The sequence below is a fragment of the Aspergillus tubingensis genome (assembly GCF_013340325.1).
Source record: "Aspergillus tubingensis WU-2223L DNA, scaffold_5, whole genome shotgun sequence".
In the NCBI taxonomy this organism is placed as follows: domain Eukaryota; kingdom Fungi; phylum Ascomycota; class Eurotiomycetes; order Eurotiales; family Aspergillaceae; genus Aspergillus; species Aspergillus tubingensis.
The window spans coordinates 723,846-750,028 of record NW_023336279.1 but is presented as its reverse complement, the minus strand read 5'-3'; the positions used below and the strand labels follow the sequence as shown (position 1 = coordinate 750,028).

The following is a 26,183-nucleotide window of genomic DNA, read 5'->3' as shown; positions in this document are numbered from 1 at the left end:
TACTTTCTCGAGTCAAATAGAAAGATAATATAATTCACAATCCCATTATTTAAACCACTTCAACGCATTTAACAGCTAACCCCTATTCTACACCGTGTCCATAACCACCCTCACTAACCACTATGGAAACTCCGTCCCTCAATAACTCCGCCGTCCTTTCCCCCGCCATCCAATCCAATCCTCTGCCTAGAATATACTATCTCCCCCCTTCTGACCGCTCATTAAAACAAAAGCCCCGTCGTGGTCACTCGTACAACCGACCAAATTTACCATAGTGTCGTATTCATCGTACTCTTCCACCGCTTTCTTAACTAACCTTAGACACAGTGATGCTTACGCTTACCCGAAGAGATAACCCGGTTAACTAACTCCGGCCGACGTTGAGCCAAGACCAGCATAAAAAAGCAAATGCGTCTGTCATATCCAACGATATACGAGCTGTCTCAATATAACCCAGCCTTGTGAACTCTTTATTGGCTCTTAGGGCACAAATTAGCAAATGCTAAGTTAGGCTTGATCACGAATACGAGTGCTTGGGTGGCTTCTCTATTTCCAAAGTACCCATTTGCCTACCCAACTGAATAACCGGTTAACGGGATAACGGGTTGGTATTGACCGATCTTCCAAAACAAGGCCATCAATCAACATCGCCATGCCCACCAATCCTCCTCCACCCCAACAACAACAACATCCCCAACATACTACTACCCTTCTCACCCAAATCCAACAATCCATGAAAAAAAGAATCCTCCTCTTCGGCTGCCAATCCCCCACGTTCACACCCACCCAATTCCACCTCCTCCGAGACACCATCCACTCCAACCCAGAAAATCACTGGGTACTGGACGCTTTCGCCTCACTTCCAGATTATATCCACCATTTTAACAGCTACATCCCTTGTCTCCGACAACGCCTCCCAAACGCAGAGTCCCAGCTCCGCGAACTTCGCCGCTGGATCCTAGGTCCTAATGTGCAGATTAAAGAGGAGTGGTTCCCCCTGCCGTATGTGTTGCATGCGCCGTTGTTCATGGTGGGGCATTTGGTGCAGTTTGGGGAGCTTTTAAGACTTCGGGATTGGGATAAAGGGGATGGGGATGGGGTAGGGGTGGAGATTGTGGGCTTTTGTATTGGGTTTTTGAGCGCTGCTGTGGCGGCTGCCACCGTGGCTGAAGGGAAAGGGCTAGATGGGTTGAAGGTTTGGGGGGCGGTTGGGGTTAGGTTGGCGATGTTGCTGGGGGTTATGGGGGATGCGATGGAGAGCGAGAGGAGGTTTACGTCTGTTACTGTTGGGTATGGAGAGGATGAGGGTGTGTTGGAGGGGGTGCTGGGAAGGTTTCCTGAGGTAGGTCTTTCTGATTTAGGGGACGTGGTGGGGATATACTGACTTGGTAGGCGTACGTCACTGTTCGATATGACGATAATCGTAGCACGATTATGGCTCCGAGGAGTAGTCTCTCTTCCCTACTACAAGCCTTGCGCGACGCTGGGCTGTCGGCATCCCATATCGATTTTAACGGCCGGTATCACTGGTCCGGACACCGTGATACCCTCGATGCACTCTACGCTCTCTGCGATGCACATCCTACGCTGCAGCTACCTGACGCATCCCAGCTTAAGCATCAAACATGGCCAAACATCACAGGCGAGCCTATACACTCCGGTCCCCTCCACCGCCTCGTCCTACAATCCATCCTCTCCCAGCAGTGCATTTGGTATGAGACCTTCTCATCAATATACCACTCCCATCTACAAAGCACCAACGCGATCGTGATAGAATTCGGCCACGAGCGCTGCATCCCCCCTTCCTTCCACCGCAATCTACGCGACCGTATCATCCACTTCGACGACCTCCAGCTCGACATCTACCCCCGCATCGTCTCACCACTGCACCCGCCTCGCATATATGACGACGATATTGCAGTAGTCGGAATGGCGGTTCGCGTCGCGGGCGCAGACGACCTCGACGAGTTCTGGCAGCTGCTCTGCGCAGGCAAGTCCCAACACAGGGAACTCCCGCAGGAGCGGTACAAAGATTACGAGACGCCGTGGCGGCCAGATGCCACGACTCGGCCCTGGTTGGGGAATTTCATTGCCGACATCGATGCCTTCGATCACAAGTTCTTCAAAAAGGTACCCCGCGAGGTGATGGCCCAAGATCCCCAGCAGAGGCTGCTTCTTCAGGTGGCGTACCAGGCACTAGAACAAGCGGGATACTTTTCTCACAACATGAATAGCACCAAAGATATCGGATGTTACGTGTCTTGTTGCACCGTCGACTACGAACACAACGTCAACTGTCACCCAGCCAGCGCCTACGCCGCCACAGGACTGCTGAGGAGCTTCATAGCCGGCAAACTAAGTCACTATTTCGGCTGGCGCGGACCAGCTCTATGTATCGATACAGCGTGCTCCGGGTCCACTGTCGCGTTACACCATGCGTGCCGAGCCATCCTCAACGGCGACTGCAAAGCAGCCTTAGTCGGCGGAGCAAACTGCATCACCAGTCCCCTCGGGTTCGACAATCTGAACGGCGCGTCATTCCTCTCTCAAACAGGGCCATGCAAACCATTCGACGCCAAGGCGGACGGGTACTGTCGGGGCGAAGGCGTCGCGGCGATCTTCATCAAGAGAATGTCCGATGCGGTTAGAGATGGGGATCATATTCTAGGAACTATTGCTGGTACAGCCGTCGAGCAAAATGATAGTTGTACTCCTGTCGTGCTCCCGCATGCGGGATCGTTGGCAGGGTTGTTTAGGAAGGTTACGAGACGAGCAAGGATTCATCCACGACATGTGTCGGTTGTGGAAGCGCATGGGACGGGCACGCAGGCAGGGGATCCGGCGGAGTATGCCAGTGTCAGTGAGGTGATGGCTGGGAGTCTGAGTAGAAAGGGAAGGCTGTCCTTGGGGTCGGTGAAGGGGTTGGTAGGGCATACGGAGGGTGTGTCGGGGATGGTGGCGCTGGTAAAGGTGCTGCTGATGATTCATGAGGGGAAGATCCCCCCGCAGCCTGGCTTTGAAAAGTTGAACCCGCATATCAAGGCTGATAGAATGATTCAAATTCCGACCGCGTTGGAAAGTTGGGAGGCGGAGTATCGCGTCGCGTTGATTAATAACTATGGGGCTTGTGGGTCGAATGCCTCTGTTGTGGTTACGCAGGCTCTCGTCTCTGCGAAGCAAGATGGCGCTGTTCATGCACAGGGTCTTGCTCTGCCATTTAGGTTGTACGGGTTGGATGAGAACAGAGTAAGGGACTACGCGAGACGACTGCAGCAGTTTCTGCAGAGAAAGGCACTGTCCTCGAAACATGCCTCCTCCCTGGCTAACATCTCCTTAAGCGCCTGTCGTCAGTCCAATCCGACGTTGGACTGCCAGCTTGTCTTCAGTTGCTCCTCGATACATGACCTCGATGCAAAACTAGCATCTGTAGCCGACGGGCAGGACACACAGTTCATCCCGCCAAAGAAGCATGTATCCCCAATCGTGCTCTGCTTCGGAGGCCAAGTGTCCAGCTTCGTGGGCCTAGACCGCACCGTTTACGACACCATGCGCGTGTTTCGCGACCATCTCGACGAATGCGACCGTCTACTTCGGCTATCCAACTATCCCAGCCTATATCCCGGCATCTTCGAGCGCACCCCGATCACAGACCACGTCAAGCTGCAAACACAGCTCTTCTCACTGCAGTACGCGTGCGCGCGCTCTTGGATGGACTGCGGTGCCCCCGTTTCCGCCGTTGTCGGCCACAGCTTCGGCGAGCTCACAGCCATGTGCGTTTCTGGAGTATTATCTCTTGAAGATGCATTGACGTTAATCGCCCGCCGCGCTCGTCTCATCCGAGATAACTGGGGCACCGATCCCGGCGGGATGATCGCGGTGGAAGGCGACCGGGTGGATATCGACGGTCTTCTGAGCGAGTCTGAAAAGGCAACAAGCACCGGCGTAGACCTCGTAGGCATTGCTTGCTTTAATGGTCCTCGTAGCTTCACACTTGCTGGTCCCACAGTAGCAATAAACGTAGTCCAGCAGACTCTCACGACGCACCACACGTTCTTGCGTCTCCGATGGAAGCGACTAGATGTCACCAATGCCTTCCATAGCACATTAGTTGAGCCGCTGATGTCTGATCTGCACAAAATAACGCAAGACTTGACGCTCAGCGAGCCGAACATCTACCTAGAACGCGCGACAGAGCATGCAGTATCCGGTTTGCCACCTAAATGTATAGTGGGCGACCATCTACGCCATCCTGTGTACTTCAGCCATGCTGTTGAGCGTCTGGCTGCAAAATACCCCTCTTGTATCTGGCTAGAAGCGGGTTCCGGATCGACCATTACGCTAATGGTCAGCCGCGTATTGGAAGCCTCTAGCACGAATTATAGATTCCAGGCTGTCAATGTCACGGGGCATAACGGTATCCGCGACTTGACGGACGCCACGATAGGCCTTTGGAAAGAGGGAGTTCCCACCACGTACTGGGCGTATCACTTCACCCAAACCTCAGATTACGGCATGGTGTTATTGCCACCGTATCAGTTCGAGAAGAGTAGACATTGGATTGATAATAAGCCGTTGCCGATAGTCACCCATCAACAGACCAATTCCCAAAGTGACCAGACACTGGAGTTTCTTGGCTACCAAGATGAAGCTAAGCTGATCGCCAAGTTTTGCGTCAACACCGCCCACTTCAAGTACAAAGAAGCATTATCCGGTCATGTAGGCGCGCAGACGGCTCCTCTCGCTCCAGCATCGCATATGCTGGACAACGTTGTAGAAGCACTGCGGAGCCTGCCAGAAGGGCGAGGGAAGATTCCACAAGTGCGGAATGTAACAAGCGATGCACCACTTGGGCTTGACAGTCGAAATGTCTATATCCTGCTGCATGCGCAAAACAAGGAGAAGGCCATCTGGGATGTGAAGTACATGAGCGAAGATAGCCAGAAAGGTGCTCGCTCTCAACTGGAGCATTGCGTCGCCCAGATCAAAATGTTTGCTCCCGACGACGCCGAGCTTTCTGCCGAGTTTGCTCGCTACGGTCGCCTGATAAATCATCGACGCTGTCAGGAACTTCTCAACGACCCAAGTGTAGATGATGTGCTGCAAGGCCGCAATATCTACCGATACTTCTCTGAAGTCGTTGACTATTCTGAGAAATATCGCGGGGTGACCAAGCTAGTAGGTAAGGGAAACGAGTCAGCCGGGCGCATTGTCAAGAATTATTCAGCCGAGACTTGGGCCGACACATTCCTCTGCGACTCCTTCAGCCAGGTTGGGGGGTTCTGGGTGAATTGCATGACGGACCGGTCACCATCGGACATCTATATCGCCAGTGGTATGGAGGGGTGGATGCGCACGCCGATGTACGCGGACCCGGCGACACCGCGACCGGAAACATGGGATGTTTTAGCGACACATGAGCGATCGGATGGTTTTTATACCAGCGATATCTTTGTTTTTGAACCCTGCAGTGGTCGATTGGTGGAGATCTTCATCGGCATGAAATACTCGCGTGTGCCCAAAGCGATGTTCTGCAAGATCCTTGCCAGGTTGAACTTGGGCGATTCCCAGGTCAACCCCGTTACATCTGTGGCGACCTCTGCGTTTGCTTCAGATGAGAAGGATCGAGAACCACCGGCAGATAGGAAACAGAAACACAAGAATGCGGATCTGCCCGCACGCATCAAATCGGTGGTGGCTGACTTTTGCGCCGTAGACCCCAGCGAGATTCGCGATGATAATAACATAGCAGATGCGGGCGTGGATTCTTTGATGGCGATGGAATTGGCGCGGGAGTTGGAGGAAGCCTTCAACTGTACCCTGTCGGCAACAGGTTTGATGGAGACAGAGACACTCCACGAACTTGTCTGTGCGGTGCAGAAATCGATGGGATTAGACATCAATAACCAAGAAGAGAGCATTGATAGCAGCACTACATCCGACAGAGGTGGCCAAGATACCGATTCGGTCGACGTGTCTTCAGAAACAAACACCAGCGCCAGCACAGACCCCCCAGAACTTCATTTACCTGAAGACATTGTCCTAAAGGCTTTTGGTGAAACCAAAGCCTTGACCGATCAGTTCCTATCGGAGAATCACTGCAGTGGGCGCGTCCATAGCTTCAACCCTCTCCAAATGCAGCTCTGCGTCACCCTCACGCTAGAGGCGTTCGAGGCTCTAGGCTCGTACATCCGCATTGCGCAGCCAGGAGCACGCCTTGACCGCATCCCCCATGACCCCCAGCATCAGGAGTTGGTCGACTACTTATACCGACGGCTAGAAGAAGCCCGCCTTGTCGACATGGAAGAGACGGTCGCGATCCGCACAGGAGTCGCATGGACTGACAAGTCCAGTGCCACAATTCTAGAAGATATCAACCATAGCTATCCTGAATTCGCAGGTGCTAGCAAGCTTGCCTTCTATACAGGGAGCAAGCTGGCTTCTGTCCTGCGCGGTGACCAGGACGGCCTTCAGCTTATCTTCGGAACCAAAGAGGGACAAGAACTTGTTTCCTGGATGTACGGCGATGAGTCTCACAATGTCACCGGGTACAGGCAAATGTTGAATTTTATCCAGCGTCTGGCGAGTAAACTTGACAAAAACTCAAGAGGGCCACTGAGGATCCTTGAGATGGGTGCCGGTACTGGGGGTGGTACCAAGTGGCTGCTTCCAGGTCTCGGTAAACTTGGAATTGCCGTTGAGTATACGTTTAGCGATATATCGCCTGCTTTCCTGGCTCAAGGCCGTCGGCGGTTCAAAGACTACTCATTTGTAAAATTTAGAGTGCATGATATAGAGAAGGCGCCAGCCGATGATCTAGCTGGGACTCAGCACATCATTATCGCAAGCAATGCTGTGCATGCGACATCAAACCTGCAAGTCTCTACTAGTCATATGCGAGAAGCATTACGGCCCGACGGAGTGGTCATGATGCTGGAGATGACCCGACCGCAATTTGCCATTGACATAGTATTCGGACTCTTTCGCGGTTGGTGGGTGTTCAATGACGGCCGCACTCATGCCATTACCAGCGAGCAACGCTGGGAGACAGATTTGCATGCCGTTGGGTACGGCCATGTCGACTGGACAGATGGCAATTCACCAGAAGTGAGCGTTCAACGCATCATTTTCGCTACATGCGCGGGAAATCAAAGAGCACGTCTGCCTCTGGGCCCGAAACTAATAGGAATGGATCTTCTCGCGGGGATTGACTCTGCCACTCGTAGACAAATTACTGAGGAATATATTTCGCTCGCTATTGAAGGTTTCACAGTGCCTGTACCTGGTGCAGAGACTATTCCAGGCCCTATAAGCGTGCTACTCACTGGAGCCACTGGCAGCCTGGGTAGTCATCTGGTGGCACACCTGGCTCGGTTGAAGGAAGTTGAGCGCATTTTCTGCATCAACAGAGGGGGTGTGGAGCTACCCATGCAGCGGCAAAGACGAGCTCTGGCCGATCGCGATATATCTTTGACTGCAGACGAGTGGGGCAAAGTGAGAGTTTATGCTGTGGAAGATGGAGAGTCACTCTCAGCACTTCCAACTGAGCAGTATAACACTTTGAAGAGAGTTATAACGCATATTATCCACAACGCTTGGCCCATGAATGGAGCAAAGAGCGTAGCGGCCTTCGAATCGCAGTTTCGGATGATGAGAAGCTTGGTTGATTTAGCGTCTGAAATATCTTCTCTTCGTTTGCCCGACGACCGCATTGGATTCCAATTTATATCATCCATCGGAACAGTCGGTCATAGGCCATTATTGACTGGAGAGGCAACTGTCATGGAAGGCCACGGCACGATCGACTGGGCATTGACTAACGGCTACGCGGAAGCCAAGTTTGTCTGCGAGCAAATTCTCCATAGGACCTTGTGTCAACACCCTCACCGATTCAATGCAATGGTAGTGAGGCCCGGACAAATAGCAGGAGCGTCGACAAGTGGGTACTGGAATGCTGCAGAGCACTTTCCGGCTCTCCTTAAATCCGCCCAAACATTGAAGATCCTCCCTTCATTGGATGGAGTGCTATCCTGGACACCGGTAGATGCTGTTGCAGCCACTTTATTAGACCTACTCTTTACAGAGAATCCACACTCAGTATATCACATTGATAATGCGGCGCGTCAGTCATGGTTTGATATGATAATTTTTCTGGCGCTAGAGTTGAACATTCCACCGGACAACATAATTCCATTTCCCGAATGGATCCAACGAGTCAAAGATTTCCCCGGAATGCGAGAAGACAATCCTGCCAGTATGATGACGGATTGGCTGAGGGATAACTTTGAGCGCATGTCGTGCGGGGGACTGTTGCTGGACACTTCGCGTGCACGCGAACGGTCGCCTTCGCTACGAGCACTGGGCCCTGTGAGCGAGGAGGTGGTGCGACAGTATGTTCAAAAATGGAGGCAAAAAGGGTTTTTGCATTGAAAGAGGGTATTATGTGTAGAGACGTGCGTTCTTCGCAGACGGTTTGCATATCGCGTTGTTGCTGTGATGGGCTCCTGTCACAGCTTCCGCCTTCCGCTTTAGGAAAGGCTGCACATGATGATCGGCAGAGTTCCTGCCTATTTCGGTACTATAGCCTGAGGCCAAATAGTCTGCCTAAGGCTTCGGGAAAGTCTTCCGGTTCACCTTCATGGCAACCCTGAGCGGTATACTCAATCAGAAAGTCAGTGATATGTATCATAGAATGCCACATAATAAGGCCAACGAAATTATCTTTTGTACGGCCTTCGATGAAGTCTTCCCTGGATCCCTGTGTGGGGCACACCGTGGGTCTGGCTGTTACTGTGCAACTTACTCGCTGACCCTACTTGCCTCCAGCTTCACAAATTCCTACGCACCTTGCTCCTTCATACATTTTTCCCCTGGATTCCTACACTTCCGGAATTGTCCCTGATATAAGGATACCCAAGTTGTGTCCTTGTCTCCTTCTGCAAGTTGTACTAACCACCACTCGAAAGCTTTCATGCCATGACTATACCGTGGTGTTGATATGCGCCCTGGTCGAGTTACAGATGCATCACATGCCGTTGATACCTACATCACGGAAGTTTCTTGCTGGTTGTAAAATAAAATAAGCAAAAGGAAAATTCCTGCACATTCAATATTCAGGGCATGATGTGCCTTGATTGATTAGCGAGCTAATATCCAGCGGAACACTTTCATCCGTCACCTTCCCGAAAACCTCACTCTCCCCGCTCCACTTTCTCAATCTCTTCCAACGCCTTCCGTATCATCTCCTGTGTACTTTCCCTGGGAAACTCCAGTTGTGCCGCCTTCAGTCCGTCTTTCCAAATGCGCCACTTTTCCATACTAAAGCGCCGGCGTGGAGGCGGATCATCATCATCTCCATATTCCCGTCCGATTTGACAATTCTCCCACACACGCTGGCCCGCAAGGATATACCAGATACACGCTGTGCGCACGGCCTCCTCTATCAGCGGCCCTTCCTCGAATGCCGATCGGCACGAGTACAGAGCATACAGAGATACATCCATGGGATGGCGGAGGTGCTCTGCCTTCGCAGTAAGCTGCGCCATAAAAGCATTCCGGTTCTCCCACTCCTGAAGCTTGCTTGGAGGATACTCCGTCTGGGGATCCTCATCGACCTGCCGGGCATATTCTGATAGAGTTAATCACGGGTTGATTAATGAGGGAAATAGACGTACCAGCCTTGAATCTGAATCCATACATATCAGCCAAGTATAGTTCGAGGTATGGAAGCTCCGTCCATAGTTTCAGGTCGATCGCCGTGGGCGACTGGCCGGTAGCAGGATCGGTAAGGTCAACACGTTGAAGCTCAGCAATAAATTCAACGAGCTTGCGCTGTTTTGCAGGTGGTGTGAGATTTATGATCTCTACGAGCAGGAGCATGGTGAACCATGTGTGGTTGCCATCAATTTCAGATGGGGGTTCTTGTCCATGGTGTAGGTTCTCGCGTACCCGAAGAAGCCGTTGGACTGCCTCAGTGGGTGAAATATGGGGATTCTGAAGCAAGTCATCAATGACTCTGAATTCTGGTCGCACAACGAGGTCTTCGCCGAGCTCTGCCCTGATGGCCTCTTCCATGATGGTGGCTTTGAGGTTCTGGAGGAAAACAAGGTGGAAGACACGCTTGGAGTGCTTTAAATAATGGGCGTGGGGTCTGTTGGAAAGCGGTCAGCACTAATGAATTGATCAGCCAACCGTTTCGAAAACGAGATCGAGTTCAGCCTTCTATGTTAGTCACACAAATCAGATTTGTGGGGTCCCCCACTTTTCAAAGGATCAGGTCCCTGAATCTGGCGGGTGATTTTCATATTAAAGGGTCCTAACATGTGCGGGAGATGCCGTTGCAGCCTCCAAGATGGCCCGGCCCCCACTTTGGTAAGGAGATCCAGATGCACCGTTACCCGAATGTCGGCCTCTCATTCTAGTTTAGCTGGTAGCAGTCCTATACTGTTTGGCCCCAATATGGCCCCCATTACGGGAGTATAAATAGCTAAGCGACTTCGTATACCATATAGACTTCTGAGACACTTCTTGGGGGCCGAGAAGACGCTCTTGGAGCTTCAACGTTTTTGGCTTCTATAGCTCATGGTATGATCCAAAGCATGCAGTAGGGTATAAAGTCTGCCCTTTCGCAACATTGTTCCTGTCCTCATCTCGTCATCAGCTCAGTCACTCACTTAACAATCCCTTTCATACTTTGATTACAAGTCTTTCCTTCAAGCAACCCCCCAACTGAATACATTCACTCTATCACTATGTTTTTCACCATCAAGCCCACCATTCTTTTAGCCTTAGCCCTCACTGCGATTGCCAGCCCAATCGCTAACCCGACGGTCGATGATGCCAACACCCTGGTCGCCCGCGCCACTAGGAAAGACGTCGATTGCAACGGAGTTAGGTTCACTAAAGCAGACATTCATAATGCCATTGAACAATCCAAGGTGGTTGAAAAGGGCAGGGAGACAAACGCCAGGGCCTATGGCAAGTACCCAGCGGTATACGGCAATGGCGAGGGCATTTTTGGCTCCACCAGCACCCTGTATGAGTATCCCTTGGTCTCAGGAACCTATAGCGGAAGTAAGTTACCCCATTTCTGCTTCTGTCTTGCATTTTCTTGCTGTCCACTGGCTCGTATTCGAGTAGGCGAGCATGCACTAACAAGCTTTGAACTGTAACAGAGAAGACTGCCGGAGAACCGGGTAGCTACCGCGTCATCATGAACGAAAAGTACACCTACCAGGGATCACTCTATCACATCGCGGGTGGTGGTTTCAAAAAGTGCAAGGATCTTGAGGACACTCCTACCACAACAACTACTACCACCACTACTACTGCTAAGGCTACCACCACTGCTACTACCAAGGCTAGCAGTGGTAACACGAGTCACAAGTCCGGCAACAAGTCTGGCAGCAAGTCAGGTAAGAAGACTGGCAGCCACTAAAGTGATTTTGCTTCACTGCCTACGAAGGGGTACGTGAAAGTCACGACCGTTAGACCATCGAGGAAGATGTTCCAACAGAGGATGGTGGGGAGATTGAATAGCGGAGCTGACATAGCCATGGGTCCTGTACTTTAGTTTTGTATGATTGAGCAGTTATAAAATAGCCCTGGTGCAGTTCTTTCCACATAGACCTACATCCACTGAGTCTCAGTATCAAAAGAGAAGATTAAATAGAGAGACACTTGTTTCATTAAATCAATGGTGGTAGTATTATCTCGAGGAATCTAAGTTTCTTTCATTATATCGATAGCTCCAGATTGTATATATTTATATCTGACTATTTAAATACTGTACAAGCGTTCTAAGGCTCATGCAATACCTAATATCGCACAGTGAGTGAGTAACCATATTCAATCTCTTCGCATGATTGCATGAGTTCATAGCAGGCAAGGCGTTAGCATGGCCAAGCAAGAGGCAGATTCATAGTGATGTATTAGTTAGAGTAGCTATAGTACATGTACATTTTCTATTTTATGTACTCTACTTAGCTTAGGTATACCCTCATTAATTATTACAATAACAACATAAGTTTTTTATCATATTCTTCCAGAATGGAAAATACTCCATTCCCGACAAAATCTACCACAGAATCATATATATCATAATTTCTCTCTTATCTTACACAGACATCCCTGAGCTGGATGTGCCGTGCCATTGGCAACCATATACATCCGATTCTTGAACATAGTCTATCAGGATCCTGTACTAATTCAGTAATAGTTTGATATTCCGGTCGTGCAAGATATTCTTCAGCGAAGTCCTCCATGATGAGGGGTAGATGTTGGGGGTGGAATAAAGAAGGATCACGACACGATTTGATCGATTCAAAATGAAGGGCGTTGGGGCTGCGTGGAAAGCGGTTAGCACTAAAAAACTGACCAGCCAACTGTTTCCAACAGGCCACCTTCGCGCTCCTGGAGGGGAGATGGAACATTTGTTTCCTATATTAAGAATACGAACTGTGAGACAACCCCACATTATATAGGATCAAACCCCGCATTCGCCAGGCGATTTTCATAGTAAAGGGGTCCTAATGTGTGCGGGTGGCACCGTTGGCCCGTAAGCTGCAGCGTCAAAGATCGCCCGGCCCCCATTTCGTAGATGAATCTCAGTGCACCGGGATTCTACTAGCAGAGACGATCTTCGGTTCGGTCCAGTTGGCAACTGTCTAATCTCTTTTTGGCCCCCTTCTAACCCCCACCATGCGGATATACATAGCTAAGCGAGGTTGTATACTCTATAGACAACTGAGACATTCCTTGGGGCTGAAAACCGTTTTTGAGGGCTCAACCTCCTCAGTCATAGTAGTACATGGCAAAATACAGTCACAGAGAAGGGTATAAAGACTGGCTCTTTGCACCACCGTTCCAAATTTTCATCTCGCAATCAAGTCACTCACTCAACAATTCTCTCCTACTTTCAATACCAGTCTCTCATTTGGACAAATCTCCGTCAACACACTCTTTTCAACTCAGACATTTTTTTTCCAGTTAAGAACATAAGTCAAGATGCTTTTCAGTCTCAAGCCCACCCTTTTTCTAGCCCTGGCTCTCACTGCAGTCGCTAGCCCCATCGCCAACCCAACGGCTGATGAGCCTAATACTCTTGTTACCCGCGCCCGCAAAACAATCAAAGATGTTGACTGCGATGGGAAGAGGTTCACCATAAATGATATCAGAAACGCCATCAACCAGTCCAAAAATGGCGGTGGTGGGAGATATCCATCGGCCTATGCAAACCACGAAGGCCTCTTTAATGCTCAAAATATGAAAGAGTATCCGTTGGTCTCGGGTGGTACATATACAGGTAAGCAGCCCCAATATTGCTTTTTCTTGAACTCTCCGTTCCAATGTATGGGATTGTGCTAATACATCTGAGGAAGGTGGCGCACCGGGAAAGTACCGTGTTATCATGAAAGGGAATGGCGACTATCTCGGGTCGCTGTATCATACTCCGGGTCTAAGCAATGGTTTCAAGAAATGCAGTAATATTGAGGACAGTCCTACCACCACAACTACTACGACGACTACTACCAGAGCCACTACCACTGCTACTGTGCATGCTACTACAAATAATAGTGGCAGCAGCTCTGGCAACTCCTCTGGCAACTCCTCTGGCAACTCCTCTGGCAGCAAATCTAGCAAGAAGTCTAGCAAGAAGCCCAGTACCAAGACCGGCTCCCACTAGAGACGCACCGCTTGCAGCGCCCCTGACAGCAATACGCTATCATAGAGGGCCGCCTGCGCGACATCCGAGCACGCTGGAAGAGATGGTACCCCAATTGCCGGAGGAAAGAAGGTTGGGTTTGTGGATCTTTAGGGCGACACCTGTATCATATGTCTTGTATTGAACAATTAGTGATGGTTGAAGTGTTTTTTGAAAGTTATACCGCCTCGTGTCAGTTAGTTGTGCTGCAAAGGAATAGAAGATAGCAGTACACGTAACTAAATCAATGTTGACCAGCTTGGGCAACTCTTAGTTGCAATTAAGTTATTTAACCGTCTCCTGGAGTTCCTTGATTGGTATTCTCGACGCCTACTATGGATATATGTTTAATTCTTCGAGCAAACGATGGACAAAAGAAAGGACCTTCGGAGACCTTCGGCACGGCTGCCCCTAACGCTGTGTGTCCGCAAGACTTTATCCTCATGATAGAATAAATGGTTGCTCTCCATAGAAGACATGCTGGTGTCAATACAGGCGTGGCAGTGAATGCGATTGACGCTCTGGGATATATAGTCATTGGTACGCAACAAGCGATTATTAATTGTATACGGGTGGGGTTAACTGGTTCTTTGCGGGAGATGAAAGTGGTCAAAAGGAGGAAGATTCTAATTGCTAGAGCAGTTTCTAGCATAAACGCTTTTTTAGTTGGGACATTTCTGGTGGAGGAAGATCAATGCCGGTAGTTCATTGTGCCTGCAACTCAGCTCACTCACATGCAACAAACCCAATATTAGTCGGTTGTTAACAAAGCCTACAATGGAGTCATGTATCTGAATCAGGTCTTCTGTTATCTTTCTTTACCCACTCCAGTCAGACCAAGAGTATATGGCGGTTTTCTACACGGCTTATTATAATCTTAATACAGGATAGTCGGCAATTCTACACCCTGCTTTAACATCTACTTAAACTCATGCTACAATAGAAACCCTTCAACCAAATGATTCGTCTACAGACACAATCTTAATCACCTATAATGTACATATCATGTCAAACAATCATACCACTTACACAGCCAACCTCACCTTACACGGATACCCTTGAGCCGGATGCGCCGCGCCCTTGGCAACCATATACGCCCTCTCCCCAAACATAGTCCGCACCGCGCCAGCCGCCGGATTCTTACGATCCCACTCCTCATACTGACTATCAAAATCAAACTCCCGCACCAACATAGCCAGAGTAATCTTAATAGCCAACATAGCCATGTTCTGCCCCACACAGTCTCGTGCACCACGCTCAAAGGGCCGCCATCCACCAGTAGGCGGATAGAGCTCATGCCCCGGCTCAACGAGCCAGCGATTGGGGAAAAATTCGTGCGCATGGGGCCAGTACCCTGGGTTCCGTTGGATAGCGGTATGCACGATCCAGACGGGGCAGTCATCTACAGGGAAGGTCCGTCCATCGGTGCTGTGGGTGTCAGTGAGTGAAATGCCTGGACGGCCCCATCGGATGTCATTTGCTGGTGGGAAGAGACGGAGTGCTTCTTTGATGACAGCGGTGGTGTAGGACAATTGGTTGATCTTTTCGGGGTGTTCCCTGATTTGTGATGCGACGGTCGTGGTATCGGGGCCGAATATTTGTTCGTGTTCCTGGCGGATCTTGACGAGGGTGTTGGGATATTTGGAGAGGAGGTAAAGGCAGTAGATAATAGTCACGGCGGTTGAGTCGTGTCCGACGAAGAGGAAGAGACGAATTTGGATGATGGCCCAGGCTTTGAATTCGGGGTCTAGGGTCGAGATCTGGGTTTGGCTTGCGGGTCGGTTCTTCATGTATTCGGCGATCACGATGTCCATGATGGATTTACCGCGGGTCTTGGAAGTTTGCTCGTGTTGTAAATATTCCTGGTAGCGTTTTTCGAGTTCCAGGCCGATATGGTGGTCCATGATCTTGCTGTTTCGCCATTGACGGTACAGCCGGTGAATGTTCCAGCGTCGCAAGGGGTTGTTCTCTCCTTCTCGACCGCATTCGAGCTCGATGGTGCTTCGCATTGCGGCGGCGATGGGGTTGTGGCCGGTTTGGTAGTTGAATCGAGTGTTCCTGTTAGTTTGTCAGTGGCTGTAATCACCAGACATGTTCACGATGCGGTTGTTCTTACAGTGCGACATTGCCAACTACATCCATCATATAGTTACAGGCAAGATCGTCCATGGAGAACGTATCGCCCTTCTTGGCATGCTCCCGAAGAATTTCAACATAGATCTCTGCTTCCTCTAGGATGTAGTCTACATGCCCCAGCACAGCTGCCATGCTAAAAGCGTGGTTGAACAGTTCGCGATCACGCTTCCACACTGCACCATTGGTCGTGAAGAAATTATCTCCACCCGCCATTGGGTTGATAAATCCAGCCAGGAGGTCGGTTGGTTTGGTCAAATTGTAGGTCTGACAGGCCTGCACGGCGAGTGGCGGAGTGGTGCAGACGAACATTGGGTACATGAATGGCCAAACATCAATATAGAAACCGTTTTGCAGTCCTGGGTACTCCATTGAGAGGATAGCGAACGACTGAGATTGCATGGCATCACTGGGACACTTCTTGGCAAGACCGGGCATAATTCGCAGATGTCCGAAGATGGGGTCCCAGGGAGGCATTGGCTTTAGATAGTCTGTTAGTCGAGATCGACGTATCCAAGATGAATTCACATACCATTCCTTGTTTCTTGAGACGATACATGAACAGTCGTGTCTTGACCATCTTGTAGAAGAATGAGATGAGGCATACCGCCGCCAAAGCCATGGCGATGCGGCCGGTAAGGCCTTCCCGTTGGAAGTCGAAACCTTGCATTGGGGAGGAAAGCTTGAGCTGCGGGAAGGTTTAAGATTGGGGGATGATGAGGAAAAGAAAAAAGAAGAATGGGATTAAGGGATGATTATGATGGGCATTGGAAAAGCCGTTTATATCACTGGCGAATATTTAGTTGGGGTAACTAAGGGTGCCTAAGGGTGTAACTAGCAGGGAATAGATGCCAACGCAGGGCGCTAAGTGGCCGTTTCTAGGGTTAATGCCCAGCCCAGTGCAGGGAATTAGCACAGCCTGTATTGTAAGATATCGGTACCAGCCTTGCGCCTGCCCTGTGGGTGCTATAACATGGAGTATTAACTCTAGCTAAGCACTAAGAAGCTAAGCACTACGACGGTTTGAAGCGCGGGAAGGAGTCTCCGACGCCGGTGATTGACGTTGCGCCCCCAGATGGATCTATCCGCGTTCACGGGGAACGCGTGGTAGACATGAGCTGTCCGTGCGAGCCACGAGCTCCAAGCCATGGCTCCGGGAAATACCGATGCTTATCACATCTGAGGTCAGATTCAGGACAGGAAAAGGGGCTGTTTCGTGACGCTAGGGTCACAATTCCCTGTGGACAGGGATAATGAAGCCGTCTTGATGAGCGCCGTCTGTCAAGATTAATGCATGCAGGTATTTCACCGACCGGGACGGCATGCGAAGCCAACCAGCGCCACCAGGAAGGTCGGCCAACAGTTACTCCAACGGCCATCTCCAAGACTTACGAGTGAACTTGGATGTTAGTTGGCAAAATTCATTACACTTATATACTCCTTGTACAACGTGGAAGAAATTACGCGCGGAGCTTTCTCTCTGCGGCTGACATCCACTAGCTAATTGGCTGTGCCAAATAATCCAAGGCTAAGAAATTGATTGACTTAACTCAAACAGTATAAATCCTCATGATTTTGATTTTGTGATTCACCCACTAATGAATTAGAGTATTTATCCAACTGAAATCAACTAGTTCTAAGATAACACCACGTTGAAGTCATTCAGGGCTTCAACGATTAACTAACCAGATGGCTGTGATGCTCATGCTGACAAATTGACCGGTTTTTTCCCCACAGTGACCCAGTTTTCATCGACGATGGGCTGCGACCTTCTGTAATGTCATCAAGCCTCCATCTCCAACTAAACTATGTAAAGCCTCTAGTTTGCAATGGATTCATCACGGGATGGGAGAAGCAGGGCAAAATCTCGTGGTAAATACACCACCAAAGCGTGCGAAGAATGCCGTCGGCGGCGAGCTAAGGTAAAACCTCGAAGTAGAGAACAATCATGACCTAGCTCACTATGGTACGATCGCTAATTCTTATAGTGTGACGGAGTAAAACCGTCATGCTCCAGATGCCTTCAGTGGAATGTGTCATGTCAATATTCAGGCACTGAAGATGGGCGCCGACCGGCTTCTAAGTCGTACGTCCTACTCCTTAGGCAGCGTATCGAATCGCTGGAGAAGCTGCTAGACCAGCACGGTATCAACACCATAGATCATGGTTCGCAGCCTCCTGGCAAAGGCTTGGATAGCTTCTTGGTAAATGAAAAAATAGACGAGACATGCACCGCGATGGATAGTTTATGTGAATCTCTCAAAGGACAACTTTCGCTGGACGAGTCACTGAACTTTGACAAAGATGGGGAGATGCGGTACTTCGGGCCTACCAGTGGGCGGCTGGGATTCCAGGACCTTCCGTCGAGCGGTGGAAACCGAAAAACTTCACAATATGACCCCCAGGCGGATGCTGCGCTCAATAGCATCGATGACTACCTCGGTCTGACAGTACCTAGTCCAATGATCGACGAAATCCCTATCTCTCTACAGAACGAGCTCATTAATCTTTACTTTACATGGGAACAACCATGGTATCCCATTGTCGACGAGACTCTATTCAGGGAGAGCATGAACTCTCTGGGAAAATACTGGAGTCCACTGCTTCACTACTCTATTCTCGCTTTAGGCTCTCGATATTCCGATAGCTTGCAAGTCCGATTAGATTCCAATGATCCAAACTCAGCCGGTCTGGAGTTACTCTCCCAAGCGAAGAGTCTTCTACACTTAGAGATGGAAAACCCTACTCTTGTCACTATTCAGGCTCTAGGAGTCATTGGCATGGTCTACTTTGTGGGTTCTCTCTTTCAAATGCAATCAGAATCTGTGACTTATAAAGGCGAATAGGCAATCGGCAAAGATGCTGCTGGATGGCTACACCATGGCATGGCGGACCGACTATGTCTTGACATGGGCTTGAACATGGATCCGGCAGGCTTTGCAAGTACGGTCACTATATCAGCCAGGGAGGCACGCTTGAGAAGGCAAATTTATTGGACACTCTATTGTCATGACAAGCTTTCCGCTACTTATACGGGGCGGATATGCTCGATGCTTGTCAGTTCTCTTATGCCGTCCTCCTTTTCTCGCTAACAGCGCGCAGGATCAGCAAGGCGCTGTCGAGTTACCATCGGATATGGACGATTCCGCGGAGACCGTGGAGACACCTCCGGAGATCCGAAAAACAGTGGTCCCTCTGCAAAGAGCACTGATCGGACTCTGTAAAATCACCGAGAATATCCTACTCTCAATGTAAGTATCATCCCAAGTACATTAACAACGTTCTGACCAAGAAAGGTGGGGGCCCAAGCCACTCGTGAAGGGGATGGAGCGGCCGGAATTTCTCGAATCCAACCTTCTCGCACTAAAATCTTGGTTCTACGATCTTCCTCAGCACCTCAGGATCGATCGTCCCAACCCTGTGCCTCAGGCATATACCCTTCACATGGTATATCATACGACTAAGATTCTACTAGCCAAACCATTCCTAATGGACCCTTGCTACTACGATTCACCTGATACAAGGACTAAGACGATGGAGAAGGCTCAAACCGTATGCAGGGATTCCGCTAAGACAATGTGTGTGGTGGCTCAGAAATACTGCCGGACATTTGGCAATTTCCGACGTAGTCCAATTTCAGCCATGCATAGCACGCTATCAGCAGCTCGGGTCATTCTGGAGGAGCCAGACTGTCCTTCTAAGCGCAACCAGCTGCGAATATGTCTTGCTGCACTTGATGGACTGTCTAGGGCATGGCAACCCGCACGACATATTGCGAGTAATTTTAGGAAGCTTTGTCCCATGCTGCCGAACGAGGTGTCACCCGAGGATGGTAACATCACTGCGGTTGACCTTGACATCCATGATCCTGCACACAATGCCTTCGATATGTTTGGCACTACTAATAACGGGGCTATTCCGGAGCTGCATGATATGCTCGGTACTGATCTCGCAGCTTGGAGCCAACTACCAGATGACTACGGATACTTTGACTTGTTGAACCAGGCCACATGGGACCGTGCATGATAGTTCGCATTATATACATGGCCTTCGATCATAATAAGCCGCTTGGCTCAGCCCTGTTTCCGAGTTTTCTGATCACAGACTATTTCGGATCATGCGCCACCACCTCAATTTCAACCCTCATGTCATCCTCCCCCAACCTCGTCACGCCCACACAAGTCCAAAGGGGCTCATGATTTGGCATATACTTCTTGAAGTTTCTAACCATGGCATCCAGCGCTTCGTTGTTGATGGGGACATGGTACGAGTTCACGCGGAAGACCTGCTCCCACCCTTTGCCGCCAGCGTTCTTCAGATTCAGCTCGACGTTCTTGAACGCCTGGTCGATCTGCTCGTTGATCTCTTTATAGAACTCCCCAGTGTTTGGGTCCCAGCCGCCTGTAATGGTTAATCATTGATCCCAGTGTCCATATATGCAAGAATTCGGAATACCTTGTCCAGAGCATTCAATGCGATCACCTATGCGCACAGCTTGGCTATATTTGAACTTTTGCTGGTTCCTTTTTCCAACTCCTTCGTAGTTATAATAGGTGAGGTGGGACATTTTGAAAGATTAGTAGATAGAGTAGCAAGCTTGAGGGCACAGCTGATGGTTACGGTTTTCGTGTTGCTGGTTGCTGAAGTTCCTTATATGTCTTCGCCGCAGCGGAATATACTTTCCGTTTGATGCAACCGCCACATGATGGGGAGATTACAATATTACTATTACGCAATACCACTACACAGATGCTGAACTAATTAATGGCTTAGCAAAACGATGCACACTCTATTATCTATGCTTTAATACATCCAACAATGCCATAGGTAAGTCTTTAACATTTTCTTGCAGACTAAGGATCCCCACCTGTCAAACCATCTTATCTTATCGCCTGCTGACTCATCACATCCGCGGCATCCGATCGACATCATCACTCGATCCAGACCATCGCAATAGGGGTCCAGGGGACTTTTCTCCTGACCATTCCCACTGAATCATAATGATTACTAGATAACCCCAATTTTCCAGTGGTGCACCACACCATGCACACCAACACAGGAATAAAGCGCAAACCCTTACCCCAGACCACCTCCCCGGACGGCACCATCCGCGGCGTCATAACGGTATCGCCTTCACCAACACCACCGCCACAGCCATGCATATCCTCCAAGCAGCAACTCCAAGTCCACCAACAACCACTATCACCACGTCCTCATCGCCCTCCACCACCCTACACACCACCCCTCCCTGTCCGCTCTGCAACCACCCACAATGAGCCATCCTATCCAAGTCGTACCCCCTCGCCTCTCCCACCACCACCACCGCCCCCTCCTCGCTCCGCAACAACCCCAAACCCAACAGCGACAGGCCCCTCCACCGCCCAAAAGGCCTACAACGAAGCCACCCACTTCCTCGGCGGCCTCATAACGCACCCCACAAGCAGCACAAAACACACCACCATCCTGCGACACTCTTCCGGCATTGTCTTCTACCGCGGCAGCACCACCTCCGTCACCATCTCCATCTTCTCCGACACCCCCCTCCCACCAACCCGCACACTCTACCTCCAAAGCAAAGGCTGGAGCGGCAAAACTGGAATGAAAACAAAAGCATTCCTCGGCCTCACCGACTCCTGGCTAAACGTCACCCCGACGCTCCCCGTGCACGTGCAGCAAGTCGACCCGGTGGATGAGCGCGCGTGGCAGCGCGACATTGGAAAATTTCGCAAGAAGGCGACGGGGCGCGAGAGACAGCATGTGCTGCGCGAGACGATGGTGGTGAGGATCCCTGTTGAGGCCGGGGATGGGTATTTCCAGCTTGTGCTTTGTGGGGATGGGGAGAATAGGAGGAAGGTTATGTGCTATAGTCCAGTGTTTCGGGTGTTGTCGACCAGTTTGAGTCCTAGTTCGTGTAGGGGGGCTAGTTTGTCGACTATGCCGTTGGAGGTCGGGGCTATGGTGCTGGGGATGTATGTTCAGACTGCTGCTGAGGCGGTCGTGGCGCCGGTTACGGCCGCCGTGCAGAGTAAGGTGCAGCCGTATCAGCCGAGTTGGGTGACGCAAACGGCGGCGGAGACGGCGGTTTCGGTTAGTGGGGTCGGGGATAGGGTTGGGTCGGTGTTGGGGGTTGGTGGGGATGATGATGATGGGGGAGGGAGTGGGAGTGGGAATGGGAATGGGTTGAGGGATGTGCAAGCAGGGTATCAGCTTGCGCTGGAGGAGGGGCCGAAGGCACCGTTTCCGGTATATCTTACGGCGAGGGTGGAGGTGGGAGATAGTGATGGGCTTCGGTTTAGGGTAGGTAAAGTGCCTGATATGGTGCTGGATCGGTATCGGGGGTTTTTCTTTGGGTGGGCGAGAGTTGAGGGTGTTGAGGCGACAGCGGAGAGAGGGCCTGGTTCAGCCTCAGGAACGTGGCAGGGCGTCGTGTTTTCGATTGTATACTTTGATCTGATACAACAGGAACGCGTCAATCTCTCGCGCGCTATGCAGAAGATCACGACTGTCCGCTTCATCGATGAACCCGCTGTGCCGGTACGATCTCAAACCAAGCTTCAGATTCGGATCATGGGTTTTCTCCGTCCAGATGTACCTCCGCCTAGAGGCCAGACAGAAAAGGATCTCATAGCTGCTCGCGAGGCGGCTGCTGAGGCGGCCATGTTAGCTGATGCATGCGATATGTCGTATGCGCAGAGCATTCTCGAACATCCTGCTTGGGCAGCAGATAGGTCCTTCTCGGGGACGCGAGCTATAAACACCAACGGAGCGAGCGGAAGTGGAAGTGGAGGCTGGATGGATAGAACTAGAGAAGGTGTGGAGAACGTCAAGTATCGAGGGCAGAAGCTAGCGGAGAAGGTTCCCTTGCATTGGATCGGGGTTAGGGCTCCGACGTATGAGGCAAGGGATAAACAGATTGCCGTGAATGGGTTTTATATCGCTCGGGGGTGATGGCTGTATATATTCTTGTACATTAGATAACGTGTATACTTTAATCGGAGGTGGATGTTAATTGTGATCATAGTGATTAAAGTTAGTATTATCATCACGAAAACCTATTGTATGGCTAAGGTTGAAAGATCTGCTCGAGCATGAGGCGCATGCTATACAGCAAGGCCTAGAACAGACATGCTTTCCTTTCCCTGTTCCCGTCATTCACAAATGGTGTCATCTACCAGACCATCGATTGAACCATGCGTTAATGCTGATCAATGTTCGGTGGCGGTGCAGCTGTTGACGGTGGACCACGGCCCCGAAGCTATGCCTGAAAGGGAAAACAGGGTGTTCGCTCCACCCAAGCTTTGAAGTGGACCGTTCGAAGTCCCTTATGAGTTCATGAAAATGAGAGTGCGCTCCGTGTGTTTCGGTTTCTCGCTTGTGGCCATCCATGCCTTGGCTAGGCTTTCTTTCAACTGCTGTCTAGGCTGTGAATGAATGTTCGCTTATGACTGTGTTATTCCATGATGTCTTATGACGTGATAGTGAATGTTGAGATTTTCGGACGATTAACACAGTGTAGGGATAGGCTTTTACTTGAGTTTAACTGAGTCACATGGGGCATGTGATATTAGTTTTAGTCGAGAGTCTAGTCAGCCCTGTCGTAATGAAGGAGGGAGTTGATTTGGGTGCAGTGGGAAGCAGATCGATCTGACCTGTCTCAAGTCGGTGAAAGACAGAGAAGTCATACATCTGGGAAAGCCAAGTAATGAGTAAAAAATTCATGGTCGAAGACCCTTGCCCAGAATTCAGCCCCCACATCCGGTCATAGGCAGCAATGAAATCAACATTCAGTGTCCATACTTGCATCAGTTACGTATGACGGCATACATTATAGTGTATACACACTTCTCACATCAGCTAATTCAAGCGGAAAGTCTTATCCTTACTTAGCTTCCTGTATGTTTCAGGGAAGATGAGCCCGCGAAGCGCCGTGAAAGAGCTTGTAGGCACAGAAGCAGTGGGGCTGTGCAGGCACTCCTGTCAGCCCTAAGTAAGTCCCGCCCATGGAACAGCCATCAGAGCTCTCCTCTCCACCAATCAATCCGCCGCCCTTTGACTGCGCCACTTGGTGCCTGACTCGCGCTTACTGGGCCAGGTTAGCGGGGTCTCAGGCAGCCCCTCCCCCAACCCCGCACAGCCACAGCTTTCCCGCTTAAGAAGTCAACACTCCTCTTGATCGTTTCTTTGCTTTTCTCTCATCCTTCATTCCAGCATCTCTAATACATTCCATCATCTCCTCTAGCCGTCTACAAACACAGTTAGACCTCACGATGGCAGCTCAAGAGTACTTCGGTGGCAGCAGTGCCACCCCCGCCAACCCTGATCGCCGTCAGCAGAACCCCTCTCCCTGGTCATCCCCGGCCGTCGACACTCCCAGCTCCACCGGATACGGCTCGTATCCCCCCTCCGTCGAGAACGGCCATGACCGATACGGTGCCTCTTCTCCTTATCCCCCTCAGGGTGCTGGAGGCTACAACAGACCTTACAGCCCATACCAGCAGCCGTCCCCTCAACCCGGTTACCAGAACCCTGAATACTCATCCTACGGTGGACGCCCACCTTACCCACAGTACGAGCAGCCTTCACAGTACGGCCAGCCTCCCTCGGAGTCGAGACCCTACCCGCCTTACCCTCAGCATGAAGGCTACTCCTCCCACCAGCAACCCCCTCCATACTCTCCCGAGTCGTCCACCGATCCCGCCGCCGCCGGCGAAGGCGAGAAGGGTATCATGGGCGCCCTGGCAGGTGGTGCAGCTGGCGGCTTCGCAGGACACAAAGTCAACCACGGCTTTCTCGGTACCATCGGTGGAGCTATGATGGGCTCCGTGGCCGAAGACGCAGTGAAGAAGCACAAGGAAAAGAAAGAGCACGAGGAAGAAGAACGTCGTCGCGAGGAGGAGCGTCGCAGAATGGAAGAACAGCGTCGCAGGGAAGAACAATACAGGATGTCTCAGCAGCAGCACCAGCACCACCACAGACCTCCTCCCCATCACGGCGCGCCTCTGCGCGGAAACTTCTCCGCTTCGGCTCGGGATATCCGCCTCGAAAGTCACCACGATCTGGTGGCGGCTTGTGGACGGGTGTCCGGGGAGCTGCAGCTCTCGGTGCTTCCGTTGAACAGTGTGTTGGCTAACCACTGGGGAAAGTTCGCGTGGGAGCGGAACGGAAACTTTGCGGCGTCTGCTAGAAATGTTCGCTTGGTTGATGGGGGCCGTGTGCTGGAGGCGGAGTTGGCGGATGGCAATGATGGATGGAATCGCACCTGGATTCGGCTGGATGAGAGGATTACGAACCAGAATGGTCAGCTGATGTTCCTGGATTAGATGGGAATTCGTGACTTTCTGTGAGCGTTGTCTTACGTTGAATGAAGAGTTCTTTAATACCCACGCTTTGACTGACGTGGTGATCTGCACTGGCTGGACTGGTATCATTTCTTCAGTTTTCTGCTCGATTGCTTTTAGCGCATCGAAGTCGCGTCGTTCTTCACAATGGAATAGTATTTTGCCACATTAATATTTCTATTATATCAATTGGTTGTCCCAACAACATTATCCTAGACCATAATATTCTTCCCAAATGTCCCTTCCTAGGGACCTCACTGATCTCTTTGGACTTTCACCATGTCCCTTCACATCAAAGCAGACCCAAAATTCCATCATACAGCTCCCCAGAATAAATTACTGTCCACCCATTTGGCATTCCGAAAGGGATCAAGCCACCCGTGGTGGGGTCTCCAGCCTTAATCAAACAACAGTGGCGCGGATGCTGACGGACAGAAACCTCAATCTCACCACATCTCACCCATCTACCAGAAAAACCACCTCACAGCACCTACAAATCCCAAACCCCAGTCCAAGACACCTACAAAAATAACATGTCCTTCCAAATCCCCCAATACCTCTTCGCCCTCCAATCCCTCCCCCTTCTCGGCAGCGGTCTCTACACCCTCCTTTTTCCCGTTTCCGCTGCGCAATCGCCATACCTGCCTCTACGGGGCGTCAGCATAGGGACTATTCAGGCGATGAGGTAGGCTATTTATATATTGAAGATCTGTTATATTTCTCTCTAATCAAGCAAAAGTCTTTCATCCTTGACACTGGGTACTTTCTATGCTCTTGTCGCCTATCAGAATAACATCCCGATGATGGCGGCTACGGTACCGACCAGGCTTTTGGCTGCGGTGGTGTTTTATCGGACGGGCGAGGAGGCGTGGAAACGGGTCGCGCCGTTTGAGGCGGTGATGGGGGTTGTGACTGGTTTGGGGGTGTGGATTTGGGGGTAGTGTGTAGCCCCGGCAGCTGTTGATATATGTACAAGGGGGAGGATGGAATGACTTGGCAAAGTAGATGCTTTC

At 50.7% G+C, this 26,183-nt stretch overlaps 10 protein-coding genes across 10 annotated transcripts; 7 read left to right on the top strand and 3 right to left on the bottom strand.

The window, feature by feature from the left end:
• Positions 1 to 652: 652 nt before the first annotated feature.
• On the top strand, positions 653 to 8,529 carry AtWU_03579 (putative polyketide synthase; the record flags this gene model as incomplete). Its single annotated transcript, XM_035498691.1, has 3 exons — positions 653 to 1,342; positions 1,393 to 8,387; positions 8,466 to 8,529. The coding sequence occupies 3 exons, from the start codon at positions 653 to 655 to the stop codon at positions 8,527 to 8,529; spliced, it is 7,749 nt and encodes a 2,582-aa protein (XP_035354584.1).
• A 659-nt stretch (positions 8,530 to 9,188) lies between these two features.
• AtWU_03578 (DUF3632 domain-containing protein) lies at positions 9,189 to 10,071 on the bottom strand (the record flags this gene model as incomplete). Its single annotated transcript, XM_035498690.1, has 2 exons — positions 9,189 to 9,625; positions 9,672 to 10,071. The coding sequence occupies 2 exons, from the start codon at positions 10,069 to 10,071 to the stop codon at positions 9,189 to 9,191; spliced, it is 837 nt and encodes a 278-aa protein (XP_035354583.1).
• Positions 10,072 to 10,748: 677 nt separating this feature from the next.
• On the top strand, positions 10,749 to 11,434 carry AtWU_03577 (guanyl-specific ribonuclease Po1; the record flags this gene model as incomplete). Its single annotated transcript, XM_035498689.1, has 2 exons — positions 10,749 to 11,070; positions 11,172 to 11,434. The coding sequence occupies 2 exons, from the start codon at positions 10,749 to 10,751 to the stop codon at positions 11,432 to 11,434; spliced, it is 585 nt and encodes a 194-aa protein (XP_035354582.1).
• A 1,568-nt stretch (positions 11,435 to 13,002) lies between these two features.
• AtWU_03576 (ribonuclease/ribotoxin) lies at positions 13,003 to 13,681 on the top strand (the record flags this gene model as incomplete). The annotated part of the gene is made up of 2 exons (XM_035498688.1): positions 13,003 to 13,300; positions 13,377 to 13,681. The coding sequence occupies 2 exons, from the start codon at positions 13,003 to 13,005 to the stop codon at positions 13,679 to 13,681; spliced, it is 603 nt and encodes a 200-aa protein (XP_035354581.1).
• Positions 13,682 to 14,724: 1,043 nt separating this feature from the next.
• Positions 14,725 to 16,502, bottom strand: AtWU_03575 (cytochrome P450; the record flags this gene model as incomplete). Its single annotated transcript, XM_035498687.1, has 3 exons — positions 14,725 to 15,757; positions 15,816 to 16,312; positions 16,365 to 16,502. 3 exons carry the CDS (start codon positions 16,500 to 16,502, stop codon positions 14,725 to 14,727), a joined length of 1,668 nt encoding a protein of 555 aa, XP_035354580.1.
• Positions 16,503 to 17,661: 1,159 nt separating this feature from the next.
• AtWU_03574 (transcription factor domain-containing protein) lies at positions 17,662 to 19,858 on the top strand (the record flags this gene model as incomplete). The annotated part of the gene is made up of 5 exons (XM_035498686.1): positions 17,662 to 17,754; positions 17,821 to 18,624; positions 18,679 to 18,888; positions 18,935 to 19,083; positions 19,129 to 19,858. The coding sequence occupies 5 exons, from the start codon at positions 17,662 to 17,664 to the stop codon at positions 19,856 to 19,858; spliced, it is 1,986 nt and encodes a 661-aa protein (XP_035354579.1).
• A 79-nt stretch (positions 19,859 to 19,937) lies between these two features.
• On the bottom strand, positions 19,938 to 20,399 carry AtWU_03573 (RidA family protein; the record flags this gene model as incomplete). Its single annotated transcript, XM_035498685.1, has 2 exons — positions 19,938 to 20,233; positions 20,288 to 20,399. The coding sequence occupies 2 exons, from the start codon at positions 20,397 to 20,399 to the stop codon at positions 19,938 to 19,940; spliced, it is 408 nt and encodes a 135-aa protein (XP_035354578.1).
• A 476-nt stretch (positions 20,400 to 20,875) lies between these two features.
• On the top strand, positions 20,876 to 22,780 carry AtWU_03572 (LipA and NB-ARC domain protein; the record flags this gene model as incomplete). Its single annotated transcript, XM_035498684.1, has 1 exon — positions 20,876 to 22,780. One exon carries the CDS (start codon positions 20,876 to 20,878, stop codon positions 22,778 to 22,780), a length of 1,905 nt encoding a protein of 634 aa, XP_035354577.1.
• A 1,319-nt stretch (positions 22,781 to 24,099) lies between these two features.
• AtWU_03571 (putative glutamine-serine-proline rich protein) lies at positions 24,100 to 25,152 on the top strand (the record flags this gene model as incomplete). Its single annotated transcript, XM_035498683.1, has 1 exon — positions 24,100 to 25,152. The coding sequence occupies one exon, from the start codon at positions 24,100 to 24,102 to the stop codon at positions 25,150 to 25,152; it is 1,053 nt and encodes a 350-aa protein (XP_035354576.1).
• A 551-nt stretch (positions 25,153 to 25,703) lies between these two features.
• AtWU_03570 (fungal Zn(2)-Cys(6) binuclear cluster domain family protein) lies at positions 25,704 to 26,111 on the top strand (the record flags this gene model as incomplete). The annotated part of the gene is made up of 2 exons (XM_035498682.1): positions 25,704 to 25,855; positions 25,910 to 26,111. The coding sequence occupies 2 exons, from the start codon at positions 25,704 to 25,706 to the stop codon at positions 26,109 to 26,111; spliced, it is 354 nt and encodes a 117-aa protein (XP_035354575.1).
• Between the last annotated feature and the right edge of the window lie 72 nt (positions 26,112 to 26,183).